This window comes from Pecten maximus, chromosome 14 (genome assembly GCF_902652985.1).
Source record: "Pecten maximus chromosome 14, xPecMax1.1, whole genome shotgun sequence".
NCBI lineage: Eukaryota > Metazoa > Mollusca > Bivalvia > Pectinida > Pectinidae > Pecten > Pecten maximus.
This window is the reverse complement of record NC_047028.1, coordinates 29579812-29607190: the sequence shown is the minus strand read 5'-3', so window position 1 is coordinate 29607190 and position 27379 is coordinate 29579812. Positions and strand designations below refer to the sequence as shown.

The following is a 27379-nucleotide window of genomic DNA, read 5'->3' as shown; positions in this document are numbered from 1 at the left end:
GTAGCGTTTTGTAGATTATCACAAAGTATCCTCTTCGACGAACAAAGATATATATGATAGATAATTTGTCAACAAGGGTAAGAATACAAAAAATACGTTGTGATAAATAATTGTGGAAATCAATAGGCTTAAGTCTACATTTTTGGCTTTGATCTCTGGTTTGTCGCTGGTTTATATATAATTTGTATATTTTAATCTAAACAATATAGTATATCTATAAATAGATGAGAAGTATGGTTATTGAAATATATTTACTGAAATGCAACACATGATTCAGAATCTCAAACAAATATTCCTTTAAAAAACAAACTTAAGTCGTCAATTTATTCCTAACATTCCTCCTTGTATTATGGTTTCAAGAAATATTAAATACATAGAGGTGTATATTATCATTTTCAGAAAAAAATTCGAGTTGCTAAATTTCTATTTCTGCCATATTTGTTGTGGCACTTTAAATGGATATGCTCGTTATTAATCATTATGTTTAAAGGGATAATTCTTTGTTTATATAGCGGAGGCGCCATGTTTGTTGCTATAGACGTCGATACAGAGAAAGGAGGGTTGACACTCAACGAAGATCTGTTCATCGATTTTGGCAAGGAGCCGGGCGGTCCTGCCCTCGCGCATGAGATCCGTTACCCCGGGGGGGACTGTAGCTCGGACATTTGGCTAGCTCCGGAACAAAATCCGGAACAAAACTAGGAACAGAACTAATACAGGACCAGAGAATCCGGAGACAGATAATTACTGAAGTCCGGAAAAAAGCAGGATTTTCAAAAAAGGATGGTTTACATTATATTGATATTTAAGTGACCATTTTAATCTCTAATTATGTTTACACAACTAACATGCGATATGCTAAGATATCTGTTTTAGTCGATAGTACATATGAATATTATATCTTAAATTTTATACGTATCTTAATTTCAATTTTTTGAATTTTTAATATCTTTTAATATAACATGATTTTAAGCAGATACAATTAATCAACCTATTTTTTTTAAAATTATTTTGGTATACCAAGTTTTTTAACATTGATGTTGAGATGAAACTCTTGACAACATGATAATGTTTTCAACAGCATTTTTAAGCGTATTGTTTTTAATGCAAACAGTTCAAAGCATTTGTTTCAGCTTACAAATGTACATTGTGTTTCTGTTTTATGTAAGAATTTTTTTATTTTTTTTTTTTTTTGCGATATCAGATATACTATAAAAGTTTATATAATATACTGTATGTATACCTCTATGTTATTTAAAAGGCGTCTGCTTCTGGTTAGTATTTATAGAGAAAAAAGAGCAGACGCCTGTGGTTACTTTAATATATTAACTATAAATATCAAATAAATTACCAAACATCATTTTAAGCCAACTTCAAGATCTTAACGTCTTACTGAGTTTAGAAAACAAGTTTAAATAACAAACTAAGCAGATGTAAAATGATACAGGTCCGTTGGACCTCTTGTTAAAATGTCGGTCATATTATCTTATTTGACATTGGGAGGAATGATCTTACTTTATAAACAAGTTTCTACTGATAACTCTTGTAATATTAATAAATAATAATTTGATAACAATTTTGAGTTTTATATACCGCCTTTTCACAGCAGGATAGCCTCTCAAAGCGTTTTACCAATTATTATCCGTGGTAATTGTGCCTTTATCAACCAGCTAGTCTCAACTCCCTGGGACGCATGCTGCCGGAGCTGCCATTTCGGCGCTAACATCTAACGACATTTCCCGCACTTCCCTGCCACGTACTCAATTAAAGCTGAGTCGACTGGAACACAGAGTAAAGTATCCTGTTCATGGATATAACACAAAACACCGATGCTGGGACTCGAACTAGCAACCCTTCGGTCACGTAGTCCTGGATCATATCACTAGACCACCGTGCCTCCAATTTTGCTATTTTTCTTGATTTAAATATTACTTGTGCTATATTACATACAAACATACAGAATATCACTTTGGTCTCCGGTTTATTTAAATGCTATATTCCGATATCCTAATATTCGTTATGCAATTTTTCTATCAAAAAATGAAGGACAATATATAAATATTTCTTCTTTTTTTATTGAACTCTGCTTCATCAGTCTTACTGATTTTCACAGTCTGATTAGGTTTGACTGTTAATGTTATAACTTAAAGCTGATATGTATATTAATATATATTAATAATCACTCTTGATGACCAGAGTGGAAGTGTACTTGGGGTCTCTCACTTGTAAGAGAAGAAACCAGATTACTAAGAGAAAATCCCGCGTGGTCGTGGGAAAACGAACCCACGTCGACAAAGTATAGGTGAGAGAGACAAGTTCGATATCACTGTATCACAACCCGATACTATATACAGTAAAATACACTTCAACAAATTTATTTCACTTTTTTATCATTCAATCATTCAATGTATCATTCCCTTGCATACGATCTATAATAATTAAGGTCGATTTCATTTATTAATAACAGAAAAATAACATAAAAAAAAAGAAATAAAGAATTTTTTTTTTTTAAATAACAATGAAAATAAAGGACTAAATATCGTAATACTTATAAAGAACAATCAGATAATTGTAGTGTATAAGGTATACAATTTTATTCTAAAATACAAAACGAAACACGGAAGATAGTGGTTAATACTGATCACAGTTACGTGTAGTAAACAGAAAACAGAGAAAACCGTCATCGTAAGAAAATCGTAGTTCTAACTCAAATGGATAAAACAGGGACAAAATTTGAAAATGAAAAGGGCTATTCTCTGACATATAACTAGTTTACAAGCCGTTTCCGTTACTGCGCATTAACGGGTATTCCGTAGGCTTTGTCGCGTTTCAAAGACGGTCAGAGGGGCAAGAATGTCGTCATACTATGACAACGGCAACTGCAGTTTGTTTGTTTGCTTGTTGTTGGTTTTTTTAGACATTTTGAGGTACATATTTCAATCATTTAACGTCTTATCTAAATTCTTTAGGCAAGGAAAATCAGACTGGTCGTGATCCTGGTGTCCATGCATGCATCATTTCGGGAAGTTTCGATAAGAAAATGCACTTGAAATATTACAAACCCACTGGAACTGAAACCGCCTGATATACTACATGTATATGTAGCTAAACTCACAATATTAATCAGAAAAGAGAGGTTCTAAGTGTCTATCGTCCCCCTAACACGTGACATTCTTCGGATATCTTAATTGGACATATCTCCCGGGCGATTCCACTTGAGGCAGTATGGACAGACATTTTGTTAAAGATGAGCTCCGAATCTCTTCACTCACAGACTGCTTCTGTGCTATTAACTGTAACCATAAGAAGCGCAATGATGATGCATGTGTTCTCGACAGATATATGGGGTCGGGTCCGGGATAGTTCTCTGAACGAGTATATGGCAATAAAAACGTAATGAACTGTTGTGCAAGGGAACTTAACATCATTTTGATATTGAGATGAGAGTCCTCATTTCACAGCAACGTCAATTTACTGATCATGATGAAAATATCCGTCCTCATGCTGCAGGGGTTTGAGGGAACGTCGCTGTCAACCACAATATTGACACACATATTCATCTAACCGAACGGTCCCCATACTGGCCGATTTTCCCCAACCTGAGCATTTTTGAGATGTCATAGCCCGGGTGATATGACGGCATTATAACCCTACACAACTCTCTCCCTAATTGAGCATTGCCTTTTTTTTAGAAACTTACGATAATATCACAAAAAATTCCAACAATATATTGATGATCCACATTCCACACAATAGGTTGTTTTCGTCGCAAAAGAGGAGTAAACCCTGCTTTTTTTCTTTTTGTTTTTTTTGTTTTTTTTTTGTTTTTGTTTTTGTTTTTGTTTTTTTTTCTTTCGTTTTAGACATATTAACACATAGAAAACAGGAATATTTCAAACAGCCAAAGCATTGCTGATTCCGTACGGAAGAAAAACTGAATTTAAAAAAATATTCTAAATGATGGAAGTTATAAAATAAAATTATATGCTAATTAAGTAAACAACATTAAATAAAACAACATTTAACGATGACGGAAGGCAATACCAGTATCATACTCTGCCGAACTTTGTATTCAAAATCTGCCGACACCGTCATTTTAGCAAAGAAATGTCCACGACTGCCACCACTACTCAACTCTCAGTTTTGAAATTTTGAAGACTAAAAGTCAGATGTCAGATTTAGCAATCACTTTTAGCCAGCAAGATTCCTTTTGATATCCAATTGGTCCACGCCCTCTTCCGTTTTTATACTTCCGGACATTTTCTCAAAGTTGATCGTCATGCTTGAAATAAAAAGAGAAAGAAGTTATATTATGTTGCTTAAATAACTTGAATGCAATATATTCATTTTGAGAAGTAAGATGAAATATCTCTTTTCTCTTTTTCGGCTGTTAATATATAGGATAGAAACAAAGTACGCAAAAACAGACGGACTCCATGAATACCGCAAAATTACCATTTAAGAAATAAAACAAAAATACAAAAACAAACAACAAACAAATACAAATAACACCATAGCGCCAGGAGACAGTACTTTATTACACTATGACATCAGATTAATCTTCAACAGCATCCACAGAATCGATAAAATCAGAAGTCTTCTCGACATTCGATTGTCACAACTAAAGCCAAAGAGTTACGAGTGCCAAAGAGACGGCATTGAAAACAAAAAGAAAAAGAAAAACTTTAAACAAGACGCCGGAACCAAGGTTTAGCTGGAATAGAGAAGAGGCAGGAAACGAGGAGATGTCTGGAATTAGGAAACAAGGGACGTTAAAAACAAAAAATCGAGAAACGAAGAAACACTGGAATCATACACTGAAATAAAGAAAACTTAGGAAACGAAGGAACGCCGGAAAGAAAGAGATATTAGAAACCACGTGGACAACGAGATAGAGAAAGTATGTTTAGACCTTAGACAAACAGAAACTATTTATACCGTCTCATTAAAGAGACACAATACTACCCGATATAGTAAAACTTAATTACGGAACTATTTTCCAGCATCAGCAGTCGTCTAATTCCATACCGGATGCTCATGATTAACCTTTTCTATGGGTCACATTCGGTTGCAGGGAAATGTCGATGATCATCAGTGATGTAGACCTGAACATATAGGATACTAAGGCACATAAAAAAGACGTCCAGAAATTCATTAGATTTCAGCAATGAAGTTATGATATCCAGTGTGGTTTATAAAGAAGCCTAGACGGGTCTAAACCAAAATTATGTTATTGGAAGGTCAGAGCAGTAAAACCATCATTCTTTTCGATAAAATATGGATAGTTTATCATTTTGAAAAACAAAGTAAAAACATATGCAATCCTTTCGTTTTTGTTTGTTTTGTTTCTGAAAATACAGACTGAAATAAAAAATACTTACATATTTCACCGAAGGCTGATTTATTTAAAAAAAAAACTATTTCATGAAAGGACAAAACATGGTCTGGTTGCAAATTCTTTGATGTTCAATAGAGTAAGTACTATAGTATTCAAGTAATATAATTTTCATTTTAGCATTTGTTACGTATATTCAATCGAACGTCACCATTTAAAAACAAAATTCAGATCATGGATTTTATTGCTTTAAAGTAGAGGAAAAAGCACCGGGGTCAGAAATATGACATTAGCATTTCAAACTGCAAATAGGTTTTTATATTTACTCGTTTGGTAGTATGAGCTGTACTTACTTTTTCCCATTCAATGACACGGTGCACTCTCTTGCTCGGAGGTAGGTATGGTATAGAAACTCTAACTCCTGGCGATCACTGGCCCCCAGTTCAATTGTCTTCCTGTCTGTCGCTGTCGAAACCTGCCAGCGAGGGTTAGAACTAGGCAGACTGCGAGTCACTCGTGAATCTATGTCTCCATCCTCAGTACTTGATGTTATCGGTGGAGACATTAATTCAACATGTTCGCTACTTGACACTTTGGGTTGCTGTCCGCCTTCAAGCGGCAGATGACGAGATTCAGAGTCCGAGCTCCATGCAGGAAGGCAACGAAGCCCATTGTTAACAGTTTTCATATCATCCCGAACATCACTTTCATTTTCCAAGAGTTCCTCCACATCTGCTGGCTCAATTGATGATACGTCCGAATTCTGATCATCATATGAAGAGTTAGAAGCGCCCCCTGTTTGGTTAGTGCGATCAGACCTTCCCCACTTGCGACAAAACTGGTCGTAACTAGAGTGCGAATCTGAGGTGGCCTTTCCATTGTCATTTATATGACAATTCCCAGAATAGTGTTCATCTGAAGATGAGGAATATTCGCCAGAGAAAGAATTCCCCGTATCTTGCAGTTCTGCCTTCAAGACTCTCTGAAGTTCTTCAAATGTTGTCTCGCTTAGACTATATTTACTCAATATACTATGAGGTTGTTTATCAGATATCTCGTGAGAGAGGCTGCATTTTCTCCTGCCGAATTGGCAATCACCGAGGATGTAATGCTTGCATATGTGAAGAAAAGGACATTTGTCTGGCTTTCGGCAGCCTTGCGAATTGTAGTAGGTACATATTCCAGGAAGAGTAAGCCCTCTTCTATTGTTTATCTTACACAAGAATCCTCGAATCTGTTGGTTAGACAATTTATTCATAAAGTAATATTCCAACACGGATCTATTGTACTTGTTTCTTAAGTTGTGGCCGAAGAAACATGTTTTTCCCCTTGAACATTGACTCATCATTTGGAATTTACAGATATGCAAACATCTACAGTCTACTGTACATGAGCCGGCATTACTTCCATGTGCCTTACAAATTTCCAAATCAGGGGTAAATGTTAAAACATCGATGGTGCCCGTATCAGGGCGTCCTTTCAAAACATGACTATATTTTTGTACAAATCCACGAACAGTTTTGTCGGGAGAAAGTTTGAACATACTATCGTAAAGGTGTCCATGTGATTTTCGAAACGACTTGACTGGTAAGGAGCCACCATTAGCTACTAATTGACAAACAATTTCACTCAGGAACTCGTCCGATGAACTCAAAGGCAGCTTCTGTTGTTTTGTCCTTTCTGCAGGTCTGCTTTGCTGTAAAAGATCTACTGCCTTGCCGCTATTGCCAGTGTTGGGACGTGATGAACTTTGTGCTGACGGTACTCTTCCTACAGGTATCGAAGCAGGTTCTCTGCTGGCCGTATTTGACTTGGTACTGAATTGTGATTCTTCGTCAGTACCTCGTGGCTGTGATTTTTCACTAGTTTGTCTTCTCTGTCCCCGTTGACTGATTCCTGCATTAGTCCCATCATTAACAATACTGCTGTTACCTTTTGAGTTTACTTTCCTACTGCTTTGTACTTTGGGTCTCCAGACAAGCAGACGAAGTCACCTGTTTTCCTTTTCTACCCCTTCCACCTCTTTTTCCTCTCCTTCCACTTTTCCCGTCTCCTTGGGTTTCCATATCTAAAACACATGATAGCAACTTACGTCACTGAATATGCATGTAAAAACAAGATTCGAATTACTTGAGCGAGATTGTGGGACTTTTTTGAACTTGATATAAATTAGTCAACATTTGTGTACATTTTAATATATAAACATACTCACATATGCTTTTTTTCTACAGTAATGTAATAGTTACCGCCCCCCCCTCCTTTGATTACTGACATTCTAGATATATTACCTCATAACAAGCACACTGATTTATTCATATTTCAATCTCATTATTGTGTTATCGCTTGTCTTACATAATAAGTTAAATATTTTGTTATTACTTTGTTTTTACATTGTTTAACGTCCTATGAAAAGCTTTAGCCATTTAAGGATGAACTATGTACACGCTGTGTGCGTGTGGTGAGTGTGTGTGTGTTTGTCTCCACATTCGATCAGATTATACCGACAACAGTCATCCTTCTCCAAAAACAACCGAGTAGTTCTCGGCTAGTGGGGCAACCCAATAGAGTCAGTATTGCTTATCATTTGAATTTCACGTGTATCAAAAGTCATTGTTATATTCATTGTATCGGTCACGTTTAATAAGGTCTACATCACGTTAATATTTATATGTAAATAAAATATACAAAATGTATACGCAGGTAACAGTTATGACTCATTTCACTGTCACGAATATCGAGGGTCCTGTTCTCGCCGATTTTGAATTATGAACAGAAAACACTTACCGACATTTATATAGAATAAAAATAAAATTACAATGTCTGGTCAAAATTTAATATCGAACGTAACTATTTATAACAAAACAAACGCTCAAGATAACATGTCCGATGCTTAATTTTCCCTCTGATTGCCAATAGCTCATTAGAGTGACAACTCGGGGGAAAATTATAAATAGTGATTCATACTCAATTGCCATTAAACAATTGCAAGGCTATTAAGAACAGGTACCCCTGAAGGTAAGACTCTCTGCTTTATCTATTTGATATATCCTAAGATTTTACATTTCAGATTCATTAACCAATCTGTATAAATTCTAAATACAGTATCAATTCTAAATACAGAATAAATTCTAAATATATCATTTTTTTTCGTAAAATATTTAAAACTAATATTGAAACATCAGATTCCATAGTCATAAATGGACGACAATAAAAATATCTAGGAGCAGTTATAATCATCGGTGTTAGTATAGTATAGTCCTAGCGCTAAAATTATTCACATAGAAATATCTTGCTTAATGTGGGACGAAACTATACAATGTTGCACCAACAACTAGTCTCTGTGGGTTATAACAAACATACCCAGTGTTCAATACACATATTCCAAGTCCCATTTATGTAACATTAGTAAAAAAAATAACATACAAAACTCACGTCATGTATATATTAATATCGCTTCCTGTTTTTTATGTCGTACACGTATATGCAATTGCATAAAGGACTTCAATAACGACAGCCTGTAACACAACACCAAATCAAACAAGTACACTCTGTGCATGAGATAACCCTCCTCAATGCTAAATAAAACTTCTACAATCTTTAGCAGAATAGTGAAACCTAGGTACGATATCAGTTAAACACTGTTAAGTTTACCTATGCTTTCTAGCGTTCTATCAGGAAGCAAAGCAACGATATTCAAAGTAACACAATTTAATTACTATTAAAATTTTCTACATGGTTTCTGTTAATTTAGATTATCTGATATACATCCACAAACTAGCATGACGCATACAAAATAAACAGATTTTTTTTATCAAAGACTTTCCCAAGACTATTCAATTTACATATTGAATCGTGTTAAAATCTTGACTATAAGCCTGAATCGAAAATAGGCCTGCCTTGAAAATAAGTTTATGGATTTCTTGCAGTAAAGTATTAAAATATATCTCAAAAATAAGCTTACTTTATTAGTTAACACAATGTCTGTATCACATAATACAACCCCACCCCACCCCTACCGTTACTCTGTGCAATCATGGAAACAGTATCTATCTCATTTATAACATCCAGATATGCAGTCTATGTAATATCTTACCGTCAGGCATGAGGGAGATATGACACGATTTGAAGTTTTTAATTGTCTGGCTTTGTTTCCGACCCAAGCTTCATTGTTTGGATGTTTTATCAGCAGGTATACCTGGTATACTATTACACGTATACATATGTATGTAGCCGCCGCGACAGGACAAGCATGAACATATCAGATAATATGAGTAATTGTCTACAACATCGACTATGCATACAATGTATTCCCCTTCCCTCCAGGTATGCTAACCTGTTAATTATGTCGAGTACGTGACATCTGCAGGCGATATTTCATTTCCTTGCTTACGTAATGATATACGTACCTGTTATCCCTACGCTATACATGTAAAGTGGCCACTACCCTATATCACCTGATATAATCGATATTGTAATCAGATGTCATGACGACATTTTTGGTATGGTTTGAAATGCATGGCTTTGCTTATAGATAGGTTACAAGAACATATAACATCGTGATCACGTGATGTGTTTTGCTCAGGGTTAGCTGTGCGTTTGCAATATCGAATATTACACAAGATGTAGGTCTCGTGCATCTGTTATGAGCAACAAATGTTTTTTTCGACATGTAGATGTAGTTTAGTTCTGTATGACAAAAGGGGTAAATATTATAAATGAGTTTGAGTAATTAAGAGTAATCCTGGCGATTTCATTAACTTTTATTTGTCAATGATTTTTTTTGTCACCGATAAAAGGTCCGGAAAAAGCAAGACGGTCTCATAAATAAGCCTTAATCGCCTTATGGGACAAACGACTTGAAAATAAGCCTGCTTCTTAAATAAGCCTGGGATTCCTTATAAAAAACTGAGCCGTGGCTTATTATCAAGATGTTAGGGTATAACATTTTCTTTCAACATTTAGTAAGTAGTTTTTCAAACCAAACCCTCAGATAAAATAAAAGTGTTATCATATAAAGATAACTCTGCTTTGGTCACATCTTCTTCCTACTATACAGGGGTGATATACCAAGTATATATTATTTCACAGGTCACTCAGATGTGTTTGGAGGAAACAGTACGATTAACAAAAATATACACAAAAAAGAAAACACTGCTAAGTTACAAGAAAGAAAGCAATGTGCGTATACAGTGGAAAGCTGGCCACTTGACATAGATACTATTAAAAATAAGAAACGTTGTTATGTTTACACATAATTAAACAACAATAGACTAGAGCTTTAACGCTGAAACAAATGTTTAAAACTCACAAATACTTCAAACATAGACAATAGAACCTAAATATTGTCAGGGGCCATCCCCGATACTTTAGAGGTCACGTTCACTTTGGTGCTCTTCAATTAGAGTATGTGATACCCAGGGTATCGCGGCAAAATTGTTACAATTAACAGATAACATGTACATGTACATGTACGACACAAAGATATATAAACATTACCTCAACCAAAACTACTTCAAAATAAGTATACGTTACTGACAAAAGAGAGAAATAGACCACATAAAAATGTTCACGAAGCAGACGACAGATTTTGTAAAGAGTTATATACATGTATTTAGATCATGCTGGCGTTATTACTCACCAAATATACCATACACCTTTTAAGTATCAAATATGTACACAAACACTGGTTACATGAAGTTATTCTTATATATAGTATACGAGGTATTTATTATCCATTGTTCATTAGCTCATGAGTTGATATTATTTAAACAAATATTAAGCTATATTTCAATAATTTTGACATCATATAGTACTAACCATATATCAGAGGTACCCTGTTGAACGGTGGCGATATCCGTATATTGTGTTATGCAGTCATCCTCATTGTCTCCAGTCAATTGTAGTCATCACTTTCAATTAGATGAATATGTATTGTAAAATGGAAGATAAAAATGCATTGTTATCAGGTCAAAATGCACAGTACAATCGATAGACAATAACGACACGAAGATAAACATACAAATTACGTCATCGGATAGTTCTTCCCTGTTCGAGCTATTTATAACAAGTATGGATGACAAGGATTTATTTATAAATGGATTTTAAATCCCAGTACTTTCTGAAAACAGCATTTATCTTTAGTTACATTATTATGTTCTGAATGTTTGCCATCCTGAACGATCTGTCTATTATCTTCTATAAAGTGTAGAAGAATGATACAGCATTTCAATTATATAGTTTGTATAACATATAACATGTAATATTTGTGGGGCTGGCAATGAATGATGATAAAGTTGATAATATCCGATAACACGGAAGTGACCAAAATCAATATGGTTTCTTTCTTGACTTGTTTAGATGTATGCATTCTCCAGAAACTTCAGTAGGGCAATTCATGATTGAGAGTACGTCTTTATCATCTTACAGATGATTTTCTCGCTGTCCCGTTTCAAAATATAACATAATTGATTTGGTTCAAATACGCGAAAAGAATACTTTTTAGCAATTGCAAATATGTATCGTCGTTGATGTCCTGACGCGTTTCAGAATATAACAGAATATCTTATTAGTTCTTAGTCTGGAAAAAAGTATTTGGGTATCGATATCAGTGTATAGCGATCATGGTAGTGTTTTACTGGGTGACGTGATGTATACACACATATGTATATGCATTTGTATGTAGTGTAGGTCAATAATATGAAAGCTCTAATCTAACGCTGCCGATTATACATATATCATATGTAATACCTTTATATTGCAAACTAACCTTTACACCTCGTCGCTGTACTCTGTACTTTGATCATGCAACGGTGAACACTAACTGTCTGGTAATATGATCCGAGGAATCATACGGACAGTGGTATACTGTTGTATGGACGGGGCATGAGGTCCCTATTACATACGGGGGAATTAGTCTATTATGGGATCGTTTTGCGTCTTATCTCAACAAAATCATGTTATGTAGGTACGGAGCAACATAAGGAAGAACGCATATTTTGAAACAGGAAGGAGAGGCTATGATATATTGTGAAATAGTTCTGATATGTACTTAAGCGACCGTATCAAATAAACTGGCTGGAATAATTGTGATAACAACATAGATTGTTGATTTTAAAAGATGACTGATCTAAGTAGGAATACATGTCGGTCGTCAAGGCATGTGAAATCAAATAACTAACACCCTCTCCCCTCTGATGAACACCCTCCCTTTGATATTTGGCCAAACTTAAGATTGCAAGCTTGTTATTGATTAATTTATTCGCATAAGTCTATATTTCCACAAAAAACAAAACAAAGAAACAACGTCATACAATATTATTTACAGAAAACCAAAAAGAGAAAATGCAAATAAGTTTTCCAGGAATTGACAGGACATAATAGATTTCATAATAGGAAACGAAACCAGATAGCCGTATGTGTATACATGTTGATTGGGTATATGTACAGGGGCACTGTCTCGATGATACACTGTAGTCAAGGGAAGCTCAGGCATACAGCACGATCAAGCTCAGGACTTAATTTCAGTATGGGTAGTAAAGGAGGATACAATGACAGGAGACGTTCGATGTCACCAGCTTTCTATGGCGATTCGCACACCAGCAGATGCGGTAAGTTGTGATTTTATCAGCAGAATGCAGTAGGCCTACAGAGTATCTGAAACATGATGGCAAATAAGAATTGAAAGTAGGAAGTAAACAGATAAGTATTACCTATCTAACAATTGATGTTTTTTTTGTTTTTTTTTTAACACAAACATTTAATAACCCCAGAACATGTATACATTGGAAGGCTGCCAAGGTTGGGGCCTTGGGGTCAGCCTTCAAAATATAAGCAATGTCCCCACGCAGGGGGGCTCTCACTCGCCACACAACTGACACAATTTACACATCTCATACTCTGACGCTTTTTTTTTATAAGTATAATGTACACATACAGTGAACACAATTACCATAATATATGCAAATCAACAAAATGTTCGGTAAATATTTGTGTAATAAAGATCAATATAAATGAAAAAAAAAAAAAAAATACGATACATATTTACATACAAATCAGGCTAATACAGTCGATATTGGAAGATGAATTAAGTGGATATGTTTTAGTATTATTAAGGATTTTAGTAGATAGTTTTCCTACTGCAAGATGACTTCCTGTTTCCGGACTTTATTAAATGGTAAATATTGTCGTATTGTGTGTCTGGTTTGTCTGTTCCATTTCTGAATTAATTGTCAGGTTAGTTAATTCAATCTAATTCGGACGTATTCAATATAATAAATAGTGTAGCTTAATAAAATTCGATAATTACAAGCATTCTCGTCTGTGTCGTACGCTAGCTACTGCATAAGGGGAGACAATTCTACTTGTTGTTATAAGTTATTTGCCAATATGGTGTATTTTCTTAAAAGTTTTGTAATTTTGGACGAGGTATTGTTTTCCTTGTTGTAAAAAAACAGGAACATTCGGATGTTATCCAATAAAATGGTCTTAAATATAACTACAGCAGCAAAAGGCGTTATCCTTTTTTTTTGATACTTGTAAATATTTCTTACTTTCCATATAACCCACTTGATAGTGAAAGATATGGTATTTGTTTGTGGAGCATCATCTTGATTTAAACATTTTCCGATTAAAAGGTTATCTTCGTTCAATTCTAATTCTGGTAACAATGTTAATATATTATTGTTTACCAGCTGTATAACTTGTTTGGTAAAATCACAATGATAAAGTAAGTGTCTTTGAGTTTCGATATGATTATTACACAAGTGACAATTCCCATTAGATCTATTCATGAGATTCAGTTTGTACTCAGTATATATTATTCTATGCAAACATTTCCAATTGAATTCTTTAATTTTATTACTCGTCGCCGTTAAGTCACCTCTACAGTTAATCCATAGTTCCTTCCAATTAAATGACTTTTGAAGTTCTGTTTCCCATTTCATTTCACATTTTTGTCTGGTGTTGGAGCTAAATAGTTGTTGAAATATATTTAATTTAGCATCTTTTATTTTCAGGGTTTTTGTTTTTGTTTTCAAAACTAAACACACTTCCAAGTTATTATTTATATAAATTTCAGGTTTTGGTGTGTTTTGGTTGTCAACCATAGCTGGTTCAATGCCCTTTAGTATATTTATAAAGTTGCTTGGGATTGCTTTCCTTATTTTTGTGATTTCTGCTATCCAATTATGTTTGTATTTAAGTTTTTGCAGTAATGTTTCATTTGATATAAAATCCTGTGTTTCTTCATTCCAAATATCAGATATTTTTGTGAGGTCACTTTTCAAAAAAGACTGTATAAATAAAGGTTTGTTGTGAAATTGGATGTAAATATTTCCAAAGAGGTTCTGATTCAAAACATTAATTCTGTTTTGTATTGGTTTCTGGCTTAATAACTTAGCCCAAGATTTTAAACTGTTAGAGTAAAATTTGGGAAGTAGTCTATTGATTTCTATTCCATTCAAATCAGAGCAAGAACATATAAAGTTTTTAACTCCATACTTTTTGTCTAACTTTGTTAGAAAATAAGTACCTATGGTGTTCCAGTTTTCTGTTTTAGAGTTTAATATTTTATGAATAGTTTTGATTTGTTTACTTTGTAGAAAAATGTCAATATCAACCATTTCCATCCCTCCTTTTTCTATTTCAAAACAACATAGTTTCCTTTCCAGTAGATGTGTTTTATCATCCCATATGTACTTCCATATTAGTTTATCTATTTCTTTCAGGTATTTATCTGGTATTCCTCTTACTTCTATTTCATATCCAATTGTGGATATTATTAGTGATTTAACAATTAGTACTTTGCCCTTAAATGTAAGGTTTCTTGTTTTCCAGATACGCAGGCAGTTTTCTATTTTAATGATTTTCTCTCTCCAAATCTTATCATCATCTATCGAGTACCCATGATGAATACCTAAAGTTTTAACATTTGATTTTGTCCATTTTATTTTGTTAAATATTGGTTTTCTATTTTTTGATGCCCCAATATATAAACCTTCAGTTTTTAAATAATTTATTTTTGCTCCGGATGCCTTTTCATATGCTTCTAATATTTTAAACGCATACTTGATAGATTCCTCTGTTTTGTTGAACAACTGAGTGTCATCAGCAAACATATTTATTTTAATCTCCACAGAGTTATTATTAGGTATTTTTATTCCTTTAATATCTGGATTTGCTCTGATAGCGCATGCCATTGGCTCTGCCTGAATAATGTATAGAAGAGGTGCGATTGGGCATCCTTGCCTTGCAGATCTGGATATTTTGAAATATTTCGAGGTAAAACCATTAGTTTGTATACAGGTTACTGCTGATTTTAAAAGCATATATATCCAGTTACAATATTTTGTACCAAAATTAAAATCTTTTAAACATTTAAGGACCCATCCCCATTCTATCCTGTCAAAAGCCTTTTGTTGATCAAGAAAAATTATCGAGCCATCCTGATTTTCCATATCGCTATAGTCTATTATATCTTGAATCATTCTGTTTGCATCCATTATGTTCCTACCTGGCACAAAGCCTTTTTGATCTGGGTGTATTAATTTGCTAAGAACAGGTTTAAGTCGGTTTGCTAAAATCTTTGCTATAATTTTATAATCTACATTTAGTAATGTGATTGGTCTCCAATTCTTTATGTCTTCCCTCTCCCCTTTTTTGAATAATAGTTTGATAACCCCTTTATTTTGAGATCTAGAAAGTTTGTTTTCTTCAAACACATATTCTATTAATTGAGTGATTTCATTTTTTATTATGTTCCAGTAAATTTGATAGAATTCACTTATAATACCATCCTCACCAGGTGATTTGTCTTTTTTCAATGATTTTATTGCATCTTTAATTTCATTTTGTTCGACGGGTTTGTCTATTTGTTTACTTTCATTGTCAGATAGTTTTTTTTCTATCTTATCTGTTAAAAATTTTGCATTTTCTTCATCCCATCCTTCTGTTTTAAAAAGGTTGGAGTAAAATATAGTTTGTTCTTCTAAAATATTTTTAATACCTGTTTTATATTTACCATCTATTCCTTTTATTCTATACCATAATTTATTTTCTGCATTTCTTTTTTCTAAGCTGAAGAAATATTTGGAAGATGTTTCATTCTGCTCATATACTGTTGCTCTGCTTCTTACTCTGGCAGCATTACTTTGGTTTGTGTAGTATCCTTTTATTTGTACTTTTAACTCATTTATTTCATTAGAGTCATTTCCATGGTTGTTTTCTAGCTTTTCTAATTTCTCTTCAAGATGTTTGATTTCCTTCTTTGATATGTTTATTGTCTTGGCAAGTTCTATACACAATTGCTTTATTTTTATTTTTGTTATATCCCACCATTCAGTAATGTCATTATACAATTTTTTTTCATTTTTCCATACAGCCCAGCAGGCTTCAAAAGCATTTTTAAAGTTTGTATTTGTAATTATTTTATAGCTCATTTTCCATGTTCCTGGGCCTCTTTCTATTTCATTCAATAATATTTTTAGTGAGTTAACATCATGATCACTATAGGGACAATACTTGATTTTTACACCCTGAATTAAGTGATTTATAGTTTTTTCTGTTAGTATCAGATCAATTCTCGATTTTGATGTACCCCTTTTAAATGTATATTTAATTAAGTTTGGATTTTTTTCACGCCAGATATCTTCCAAGTTTTGTTTTTCCAAGAATATTTTCAGTTCTTTTTTACCAATATCTTCAGAGGTTAGTTGTGGAGCTCTATCTTTGTATCCGTCTAGGACACAATTAAAATCACCCATTACAATATTTTCATTCGTATTTTCCATAATAGCATTTAAGTTTGTTATGAATTCTTTTCTTTCTGCACCTTTATTTGGACAGTATATATTTGTAATAGTATATGTTTTATTTTCACATTCTATGGTACCCGCTAATACTCTGCCACATTGATCTCTATAGTTTTCTTTTATAGTTTTGATATTTGAAGTTTTTTTCCAGAGGATGGCAACACCTCTAGAGTCATGTTTTCCATTGTTCCATATGCTGCCACTCCCCCCTAAATCTTTCCAATTGTTACTCCATTTAACAGTATCTATATCTGTGCAGTGTGTTTCTTGTAAACATACCACATTATAATTTTGGCTATTGATCCAGCTAAAAATTCGCTCTCTCTTTTTATTATCTCTCAATCCATTGACATTCAAACACGCTAAATGAATACAGGCTTTCATATACAATACATGTATGTATATTTTGATTCTCTCTCTCTTTTCCCCATAATTACTTTGGTTTCATTCCACAATACATGTATATTAACATTTAGATAAGCAAATAGTAAAAAAAGTAAATAATGGTATCTATACATCTATGTACAAAGGATCATGTTTATATTTATTTATTTCTAATGACAGTTTATTTGGCTACTGGAGCACCTGTCTCACCTCTGTTGTCATGTCTACTGGCCTTTGAGCACGGTCTCTCAGAGGGAGGGGTAGATTGACTGCTGAGGTAGCGTTTTTTACTTTTTGCAGGAGTTTTGGAGGTTTCTATGTCTACTTCACCGTTCACGAAGTCTAGAATGGGACCCAGCAGTGTTTCTGCACCTTTATTGTTAATGTGTACACCACTTGGGTCATTCAGGTCATAGTTACCTTTTACCGGTGAGCCATTCTGGTCAAACTCACTGTGTGTATCAATCAATGTGAGATTGTCAGTTCTATTACACAGTTTCTCGATGAACTTGTTCGCGTTAACCGTGGCCTCATTGAGTTCGCGTATGCGGTTGCTTTTCCCTTTCCGTGGGATAATGTTACACACACCTACTGATGCGTCTGGGAAGGCGTTCCCCACTTGTGTAAGCGCCTCAGTGATGCTGATGTAAACATTGTATATGTCACTGTAATGTTTGGTGATGTCATTGGTTCCTAGGCAAACCACCACATGACTGATTTCACTGTCACACGTGCGCGTTTCCGCGATTGCCTTGTCTATGTTATCCCCAATGTTATCGAAGGACGCGCCTGATATTGAGACATTGGTAACATTTTTCCCACTCGTGTCAATTCGTTTGCAGTTCGACGCTCCAATAATTAGACCGTGTCTCTGTTGTTTGTTTTGTTGTGTCAGCTGACCATGATCAGCTGTGGAACACGTGGATTTGTTGTTGATATCCGGATCCTCTATTTCACCGGCGTACTCTCCATATTGTTCAAGGCGTGTTTTTTGTTGACAGTCACGTTGAATATGACCTGTTACGTTGCAAAAATGACACCTCCTCTCGTCGGATGACGCTTTAGGACAATCTCGGATGAGATGTTCAGGGCTGCCACATCGGTGGCATTTCCTGATTGTTTCATTCCTTTTCGGGCACTGATATGACGGGTGAGTTGTTTGTCCACATCGGAAACATGGCGTACGATTATTGTCACCGAATAATCGGACCGAGAATCTTCCAAAATCTGTTGTTAACGGTAGGATGGACACACAATTCACTAGTGATACATACCGTGTACCATTTTCTATGTCGGTTCCCTTAATCTTTCCCCTTTTCATAGATCCGTTTACGATTTCCCCGAATTTTGACATATGGGTGCATATGAATTCATCAGACATTTCAACTGGTGCATCTTTTATAGTAATGTTTGTAATGTTTTTCTCCACACTAGTTAGACGAATAGTCTGGAGATCGATTACTATTCCTTCTGATAAGAGCACTGATTTCGATGTTTCATTTTTCAATGTTATCACACATGTCTTGTCAAGTATCTGGATTGATCTTACATTTTCTTTGTCTATTGTCTGTTCAACAGCGCTAAGGATTTTTTCATGAGTTAGTCCTTTCAGAAATCTGTGATAGAAGTGTACAGACATCGGTCTAGTTAGTAGATCGGACATTCTGGAGGAAGGTCAAAAAGTCTATATAAATACATGCAATTTCAAAGATAGTACGTATAGATGTACATTGACATGTAGCTGAGTAGTGTTCATCGTACAGGCAATTTACCATTAATGCACAAAGACAATCCTCAGAGATATCTGAGAGTTCATTTGGATAAATGTCGGTGTCAAACAAACCTTGATGGATAATCTGTATAACGATCGGGGCGAATATTGGCGATAAAATCACAATCCAAAAGGAAATATTCACGAGCCGATAAAGTCCGTCTACTCCATTCAAAGGGCCATAACTCCTCCCTCCCTTGATGTTTAATATTGTCATATACTTCAATGAATTCGTGGAATAAACTATTCGATTTAGCATTCAGTGTGAAGTGTGTTTTCTCACTTCGATACGGTTTCATCTCCATGGTAACCAATTGATAACATAGTTCGTTCAGTGAACTAGCTCATTTAAATAATTTTGATTTCTGTAATATTATGGCTCACTTCCAAATTCTTTCTTTGAAGATTGGCGTTAATATATGATAAGATATTTGGGTTTATGAGCTGGCTAAACAATATTCATATCAAGTTGTGCATTTTTACATTTAAAACCAATAAACTCATCAAAAAAGGGAAAAACTAGACCTAGAAATATATATGTATATATCTTCTTTCGTGATTTCAAGCTATTCATGTATTGTACTTATCAATTTATCTTATTTATTTATTCATTTATTTATCTTTTTATGTATTTATTTATTGTTTGTTTTACAGCCTACATGGGTATACAACATAAATATAGCTGAACAAAATGTTACTTGTAAAGTTAACTGAAGGATAAATCAATTAAATATCTACTCATTATAAAAGTGAAATATCTATCATGAATTATATGTATCTACCATACAATCGCCAGTTGTCTTGGTCAAAAATGAAGAAATTTGAATTATTTTCTATGATATAAGCATTAGTTAAAGTTAGAAATGATGTGTTTCTATAGTTGCTATAACAATACGTCATTAAAAGTTAGCCTACTAACCAGTTTTCGATATCTTAAACCTAAAATAAAACTGTCATTTTTAACAAATTTAGATAATATGTCTCTAGTTCGATAGCTACTCGGTAAAGGTGTACTAGACATTCCTATGAAATAAGATACAAGGGCTTTGTATCTCCCCAGCTTTTTGTCATTTTGTTCGATTTTTTCTTGAGTCACTGGTTGTTAGCAATACATTAGTCTCTGAACATCAATGACGAGTCTCAGAACGACAAAATATGCAGTTGTAATCATTTTTGCCTGAACCGTCTCCAACTCAATTCGTATTCAGGAGTGATAATATCTACTGTATAGTCCGTTGTAACTGTTTAAGCAAGCGAGACAGAGGGTTCTTTCTTCTGCCCGACATAACTAAATAATAATGATGTTGTACTTGACAATGCTTTAAGTACAATAGAGGTTTACACCTGTATGATACAGGATACATATGAAAAAAACATCGAATTGACACAAAAGCTTTCTTATAACCACACAACAAATATTGACGTCGCTATTATTGTTATAAAAACCTAGGAAAAACAGTCCAGATAGTAGAGTTCTCGTTGTGAAGATTACTCAAAACAAAATACAAAATCGAGTACTCAGTGTTAAATTGGGAAATCGTTGTTTGCATCATTTAAATGTGTTGAAACGAAATCAACAAATAGTAAATGTGAAATAAATTATATATTGTATTTTTTTTAGATATATACATACTTTTTTATTTTTATATATTTATTTTTCACGAAAATCTATTTTATATACAATGGCGTGTTATACAACGTAGCGTAAAAATAAAAATAAATATGTTATAACCCTGGGTGATATCTTCAATGAAATAAACTCCCAGGTGAGGCAAACATATCCCACACAAAATTATACACCTAGACAGTTAATGGTTTCATAACACTCGGTAGTGAAGGCAAAAGATCTTCATGCAAACTTGAAGCGCATGCGCTAAATCGATCAACTGTGCAAACCAAGCAAACCGGCTGTTCATAAAGCGCCTTTTTGTTGATACGGAAGTACGAAAGTTGTGTTTGAATATTGACTTGTCTGTCAGATCTAACGATTTTTTCCGGCAAAAAACATGATTGGCAACTAAAGAATGAGCCGATAACGATACTCTGTTAATATAACACTACCACGAGGTATACATGTCGTTACCTTAGGAATAAGAGCATGCCGGATGAGGTACATGGAGTATTTTTCTTTCTCGAATAGTAGACCTTTGCACCGCCTGTCATTATGACAGACGTATATTTATAAGCAAATCCATATCGGCACTTAGATACTCAGTCAATATCGAGTCATTAGAAACCATATATAGTCTGTCATTTACCAAGGACGATCATCCATAATAGTAACGGTCATTATCACGCAAGATTTAGCAAAAAGCATTGATCTAAATTATTTGTTAATTGTTTGTTGTATGCCTAATATTTTGAATTTCATAATGGCTCGCTCTGAAGGCAATTTGAAAGCAATTCTGAGTACGCAATTCGCTTTTCGGAAAATTTTATGTCGTAGAAAATTGAATTGATAGATGAAATTATATTCAAATATCAATACTTCAATGAAGCGTGTCTATCTTGTGCATGTATGCAATGATTTTTGTTTTAACATTTATATTTGTTAATACGAATGCTAATTTAGTAATGCTATAAAGTCACAGATCCATAGTTACAGATAGCATAGTCGTTTGAAGAATGCTAATAGTAATCAGCATATAAGCTAATTCGCAAATTGTATATTATTGATCTTTCATAGTAAAAACATTTCCTTTTTACTAATTCAAAGTAAAATCAATGAAAATGACTTATTTAGTTTCAATAATCAAGATGATATCGACATGGGTAAATAAAATATAACTGCATAAATTCCATGTCAACATATTTTCTGCACCCTTGATAAGATCATGAAAAAGTCTAGTATATCTTGCTGAGGAGATAGGTTAAACTCGGCATATCGTACGATTACTTTAATTCCGGCCAAATGTGTCTTTCATGTTTTCACATGTTAACCTTAAACTGTTGTCTCTTGTTACAGCTCAAATACAAAGTAATTATGCCCAGAACAGGCGAAGTGAAGTACTTTCGGCAGGTCATCCTTTCAACGTAGACTCGAGGGATCCAGTATATGAAAGAGAACACTCTCCGATCAGTTCCCCTTCCAGGAGAGCTACAAGTGAACATGACGCCATGCTATCTGAACACAAGAGGCAGATAAGGCGGTTATTGAATGACGAAGACCCCGAGCCCATGACGAGACCCCACAGAAAACGACGACGTCGCGAAAGGAAGACTGACATTGAAACAGATCCACGTGAACTCGTCAGTGAAGTAGTGAAGCGACTTATCAAACTGAAAGGAACTGATAAAGTCAGCATGGACCTGCTCAAACGTTCGGTATATTCTGACATCTTAGGCAGTGACATAAAGAGGATAGCTCGTGATGGAACTTTCGAAGGTTTCCTTAAGGAATACAAGAATGTGTTTTCCTTGGGAGAAGACAAGACCGTCAGCTATAACTTTAAGCTTCAGATTTGTAAAACGAATGGTGCGAAACCAGGCTCGTGTTTAAATGCATGTAGAGACCTTCATTTGTGTAAATTTCACATCATGAGCGAATGCATCTCCTCTGGGTGTAGGCATGGTCATGATGAACATATTGAACATAACGACCAAGTTCTACGTAACCATTTTCTAAACAAACTGATTAAACATGAAGTACGTAGCCAACTACTCGAACTAAGCAACAGACGAGGGCTTACGGTTCCCGAGATATGCACGTTCTATAATGCCAAAGGTTGTAGCAAGAAAGGAACGTGCACGTTTTTGCATGTATGCAAATACTACGTTTTGGATCGCTGCGAGTTTTCTGCACGATGTAAACGGTGTCATAACTTTTCCGATCCACACACGCGATCCATACTGAAATCGTATGGGTTAGAGAACATCTCAGAGCAACGGATTCAACAGCTCTTGAAGAAAACCATCAGTGAACAAAGCGGTGCGTATTGGTCAAGTTTGTACATGTAGAATATGATGTGTAAAGAATTTTGTCAGAACGTTGATTTTAACCATGCATCATAATAAATGTATGCATATGCATTTCGTTATCAGACAAATCAAATAAGCAAATAAAGAAATAATGTCTGTCCACTCAGACCCCTCCTCTTTCTCAGTCATGCATCAATGTATGTTGGTCAAATTGATATGTAACTTCAGTATGAGTAGGTACAGATCAAGTTCGAGTTTCAGGGATTCAGGTAAAGTTCAAGGTCACTGTTATTGTTTTTAGCAGAGGCCATTAGGGGACATGTATTACTTTAGCAATACCAATCATGATTGTTGAAATTTATTCATTTTCGTTATTGATGATACATTTGATTATATACATAATACACGTTAGATACTACTTTTGTCATGCACACCTTATCTTCCGTTCATTCTGATACGTAATTGTGTTTCTTACCTAAGTATTTTCCATGACAGTAGACGAAAGATGCTATAACAGAAGTCCATCAAAAGAGAGTGTCCCACAACAGCAGTGGATTATGTGGATCGAGGGACAAGGTGACCATACCCTGGTTGGCTTGGAGAGTAGAAGACTGGAGCAAATGTACAAAGAATGCTTGGACGTAGTTCATCGAACCTCAGCCATCAGAGAAGATTCGTATGTTAAATAAAACGTATCTCTTGTAATTCGGTATCAAATCTCGTTGGTAAAATGAATGCAAAGTATTCGATGGTCACTGAAGCCACTGTATAATATCTGACGTGAAAATTGTCATTTTTGCAAGATATATATATATATTCCTCAATGGTGTAAAGCAAACTCTATTGGCTCAGTTTGAAGATGGCTGGCGGTTTATAAATTTATTAATCGGGTGATTAAACCTAGATAATATTCATCAATAATATCTGTTATGTTAAGCGCACTCGGTTGCCACATCGGTTCTACCCTATGACCGAGACAAACGAAAGTCCTTTAATTTGGTCTTTACCTGCTATATTCAGTGCAATTTGATGGGGTTAAGTTTCAAAGCAACATTACAGTGTGACAACACTTTCGTAAAATATTTTGCGTTGCTTGTTTGTTACGGTTTTTTACTATCTCTTATCCTCTTGTGTATTTCTGTCTGTATTCGTACTGTTTGTTTGTTTGTTTTTATGTTTAATTGTCCTTGTACTTTTTTGTTGATTGTCCCTCGTCTTTAACATTGAACACTGATCCTCAGCCTTCCTACTTGGAAATCTTTGTTTTGATGCTGCTAGCATTTATGCACAAATGTATATTCATGTTTGCATTTGTTATCCCCTTTTCTTTTTGTCTTTCAAGGTTCCACGACAATTTTGCCCAAAGGACAATATGTCTGAAAGGAAGTGATCGGGATGTTGAGTTTATACGTAAGCCCACGAACACGGTGTCACGACGGTGAAAACGAACGGCGACGCCCTGTCTGTATCCGATCCCATTTTGTATAAAGCCCTGTGATCAGGAATATAGAGATAAATATTTCAGCCATACCGCTTATTGAAGCCACACCGTTTTGCATTGATTTTATTAACACCACAGCATGGCTGTAAATTAAATTCAGTCTTCTCAAGCATGCACAACATTGCAAACAATCATAACTGTTATTTCATTTTTACTATAGAAAACTTAAATAGTATATTGAGCGTCATCTATGCTATCTCATAATTAACCAGCCTATATTATGCCAATTATAAACCGGTAAAATATAAGTTTTCCTATTTCACCGTTCCATAATCCGAGAATGAGTACTATAGTGATAGCCGAACCCGGAACCCAATAGATATGGTATGAAATCCATGCTGATATTTATCGACAGAATCCATCTAATAATCAAGATACTTGTACTATATTTTTCATACGGTGTTACATTAAGTTACAATCAGAATAATTTCCTGTATCATTGTTAGCACATCAATTTACATTTACAATTTGCATCATTTACATCAATGTAAATATTGTGTATTTTTTAAAAGAAAAAAGTACGTTTGTGTGTCTGGATGTGATATTTTTCTATATTCGTCAAATATATTTGTCGCTCCTTCATTCAATGTTTTGTCAACAAAAGCTAGTGTCATGAATGGTTTTTTTTTCGAAATTTATATCTGACTAGATATTTTCAGCCTTTCTAAAAAAATTAAATGAAAACTTGTATTGTATTTACTATTAAACATTTATATATTTCAGTTTCAACTTTTGACCAATGTCACCTTTCTTGTATCAATCATTTATGTACTAGATAATTGACAACTAAAACATAACATAGTGTATATAATGTATAGATTTATATCATTCATGCTAACAAACTTCTCATGGAATAATTTTAAACTAATCGGGAGTGTTACAATATATATTTACATTTTTATATGTTTCGTTTGTTTGAAATCTTTTCGACTTTTGTTTATTTTGCTCATGCTTTGTACTCGCCTTTTTTAGCCCTACTGACCTATACAGTGCTAACGTACCGTTAAGAACGTAAAACTAACTAACCTTCTCATAATCAAAGTAATACCAAGATACAAAAATATATTCATTTTTATGGAAACACTGATAAAACAAAAACGTAGGTAAAACAAAAGAAGATGTTCACATTACTCCCAAAGAAACAGCATATCAACTTAAATTTTTGTTCTTCCTCTTTTTCTAAGCAGAAAAGCGACCAATTAAAAAGGAAACCTCCCAGAATTAGGTCATTTGAATCTCTTTTCAGCTTTGCAGAGATTTAATAACATTTCAGTTTAATCAAGCTGAAAGCTGATAAGTCATTGTAGCCAGTTGTTTTTCCACAGAGTCCAGAGAAAAATACAAGTATATATGAAATAATCCGCTAATTGAAGAAGACATTTCAGCAGTTCATCACTGTGTATCATAACGTGTTATCAAATGAATCTATGAAAATAAACTCATCTCTTCCTACGATTAAAAAAATTGGATTAATGGAATGGACTTTCAAACCGTTTTTGGCACCGCATGACGTCACAATGATTCGCAACATCGAGTTCAAATGTTATTCTAAAAAAATTAAATGAAAACTTGTATTGCATTTACTATTAAACATTTATATATTTCAGTTTCAACTATTGACCAATGTCACCTTTCTTGTATCAATCATTTATGTACTAGATAATTGACAACTAAAAACATAACATAGTGTATATAATGTATAGATTTATATCATTCATGCTAACAAACTTCTCATGGAATAATTTTAAACTAATCGGGAGTGTTACAATATATATTTACATTTTTATATGTTTCGTTTGTTTGAAATCTTTCCGACTTTTGCTTATTTTGCTCATGCTTTGTACTCGCCTTTTTTTAGCCCTACTGACCTATACAGTGCTAATGTACCGTTAAGAACGTAAAACTAACTAACCTTCTCATAATCAAAGTAATACCAAGATATTCATTTTTATGGAAACACTGATAAAACAAAAACGTAGGCAAAATAAAAGAAGATTTTCACATTACTCCCAAAGAAACAGCATATCAACTTAAATTTTTGTTCTTCCTTTTTATCTAAGCAGAAAAGCGACCAATTTAAAAGGAAACCTCCCAGAATTAGGTCATTCCCATGACGTGCTTGTTTATTCATTTGATTCTCTTTTCAGCTTTGCAGAGATTTAATAACATTTCAGTTTAATCAAGCTGAAAGCTGATAAGTCATTGTAGCCAGTTGTTTTTCCACAGAGTCCAGAGAAAAATACAAGTATATATGAAATAATCCGCTAATTGAAGAAGACATTTCAGCAGTTCATCACTGTGTATCATAACGTGTTATCAAATGAATCTATGAAAATAAACTCATCTCTTCCTACGAATAAAAAAATGGATTAATGGAATGGACTTTCAAACCGTTTTTGGCACCGCATGACGTCACAATGATTCGCAACTTCGAGTTCAAATGTTATCATCGTAATATTCATGAAGGTGAGCCAGTTCATGTACTATTACCGGAATCGAAATGTCGATGGAAGTTACAGACCCGTGTACGTTCGCAGTTCCGATTTAAGCGTAGCGTTTCCGTAGCACTTCCGTACCATTTCCGTAGCGTTACCATAGCACTTCCGTACCATTTCCGTAGCAATTCTGTAGCATTACCGTACCATTACCGTACCATTTCCGTA

The 27379-nt window shown here is 34.3% G+C and overlaps 3 protein-coding genes across 5 annotated transcripts in view; 2 read left to right on the top strand and 1 right to left on the bottom strand.

Moving 5' to 3' along the window:
* LOC117342863 (methanethiol oxidase-like) overlaps positions 1-1573 on the top strand; it is a 35603-nt gene extending 34030 nt beyond the window's left edge. Inside the window, exon 11 of the mRNA XM_033905149.1 lies at positions 513-1573. Coding sequence (XP_033761040.1) covers positions 513-702 — 190 coding nt within the window. The 3' untranslated portion in view covers positions 703-1573. The remainder of the gene's footprint in view (positions 1-512) is intronic.
* Positions 1574-2057: 484 nt separating this feature from the next.
* LOC117342864 (zinc finger CCCH-type antiviral protein 1-like) lies at positions 2058-11370 on the bottom strand. 2 transcript variants are annotated; one of them, XR_004535913.1, is made up of 4 exons: positions 11153-11370; positions 5689-7403; positions 3600-4282; positions 2058-3528 (listed from the first exon to the last, which is right to left on the bottom strand). XR_004535913.1 is itself a non-coding variant. In XM_033905150.1 (3 exons), exons 2-3 carry the CDS (start codon positions 6876-6878, stop codon positions 4192-4194), a joined length of 1281 nt encoding a protein of 426 aa, XP_033761041.1. In that variant the 5' UTR covers positions 6879-7403; positions 11153-11370; the 3' UTR covers positions 2058-4191. The 2 variants fall into 2 exon arrangements, 1 of the variants encoding a protein (XP_033761041.1); XM_033905150.1 differs by having other exon boundaries at positions 2058-4282.
* A 1345-nt stretch (positions 11371-12715) lies between these two features.
* Positions 12716-26171, top strand: LOC117342862. Of its 2 annotated transcripts, none has more exons than XM_033905144.1 (4): positions 12716-12942; positions 22263-23225; positions 23711-23891; positions 24558-26171. In XM_033905144.1, the coding sequence occupies exons 1-4, from the start codon at positions 12759-12761 to the stop codon at positions 24655-24657; spliced, it is 1428 nt and encodes a 475-aa protein (XP_033761035.1). In that variant the 5' UTR covers positions 12716-12758; the 3' UTR covers positions 24658-26171. The 2 variants fall into 2 exon arrangements, with proteins under 2 accessions (XP_033761035.1, XP_033761037.1); XM_033905146.1 differs by having other exon boundaries at positions 12718-12942; positions 23714-23891.
* Positions 26172-27379: the final 1208 nt, after the last annotated feature.

Bases quoted from the DNA above. Each gene is read 5' to 3' on its own strand.
- LOC117342862 (XM_033905144.1), top strand. From the start codon at position 12,759: ATGTTGATTGGGTATATGTACAGGGGCACTGTCTCGATGATACACTGT. The intron at 12,943-22,262 runs GTAAGTTGTGAT...CTCTTGTTACAG, and splicing joins TTCGCACACCAGCAGATGCG to CTCAAATACAAAGTAATTAT. The intron at 23,892-24,557 runs GTATGTTAAATA...TTGTCTTTCAAG, and splicing joins TCAGCCATCAGAGAAGATTC to GTTCCACGACAATTTTGCCC.
- LOC117342864 (XM_033905150.1), bottom strand. From the start codon at position 6,878: ATGTTCAAACTTTCTCCCGACAAAACTGTTCGTGGATTTGTACAAAAA. The intron at 4,283-5,688 runs GTAAGTACAGCT...TTTTATTTCAAG, and splicing joins GTGTCATTGAATGGGAAAAA to CATGACGATCAACTTTGAGA.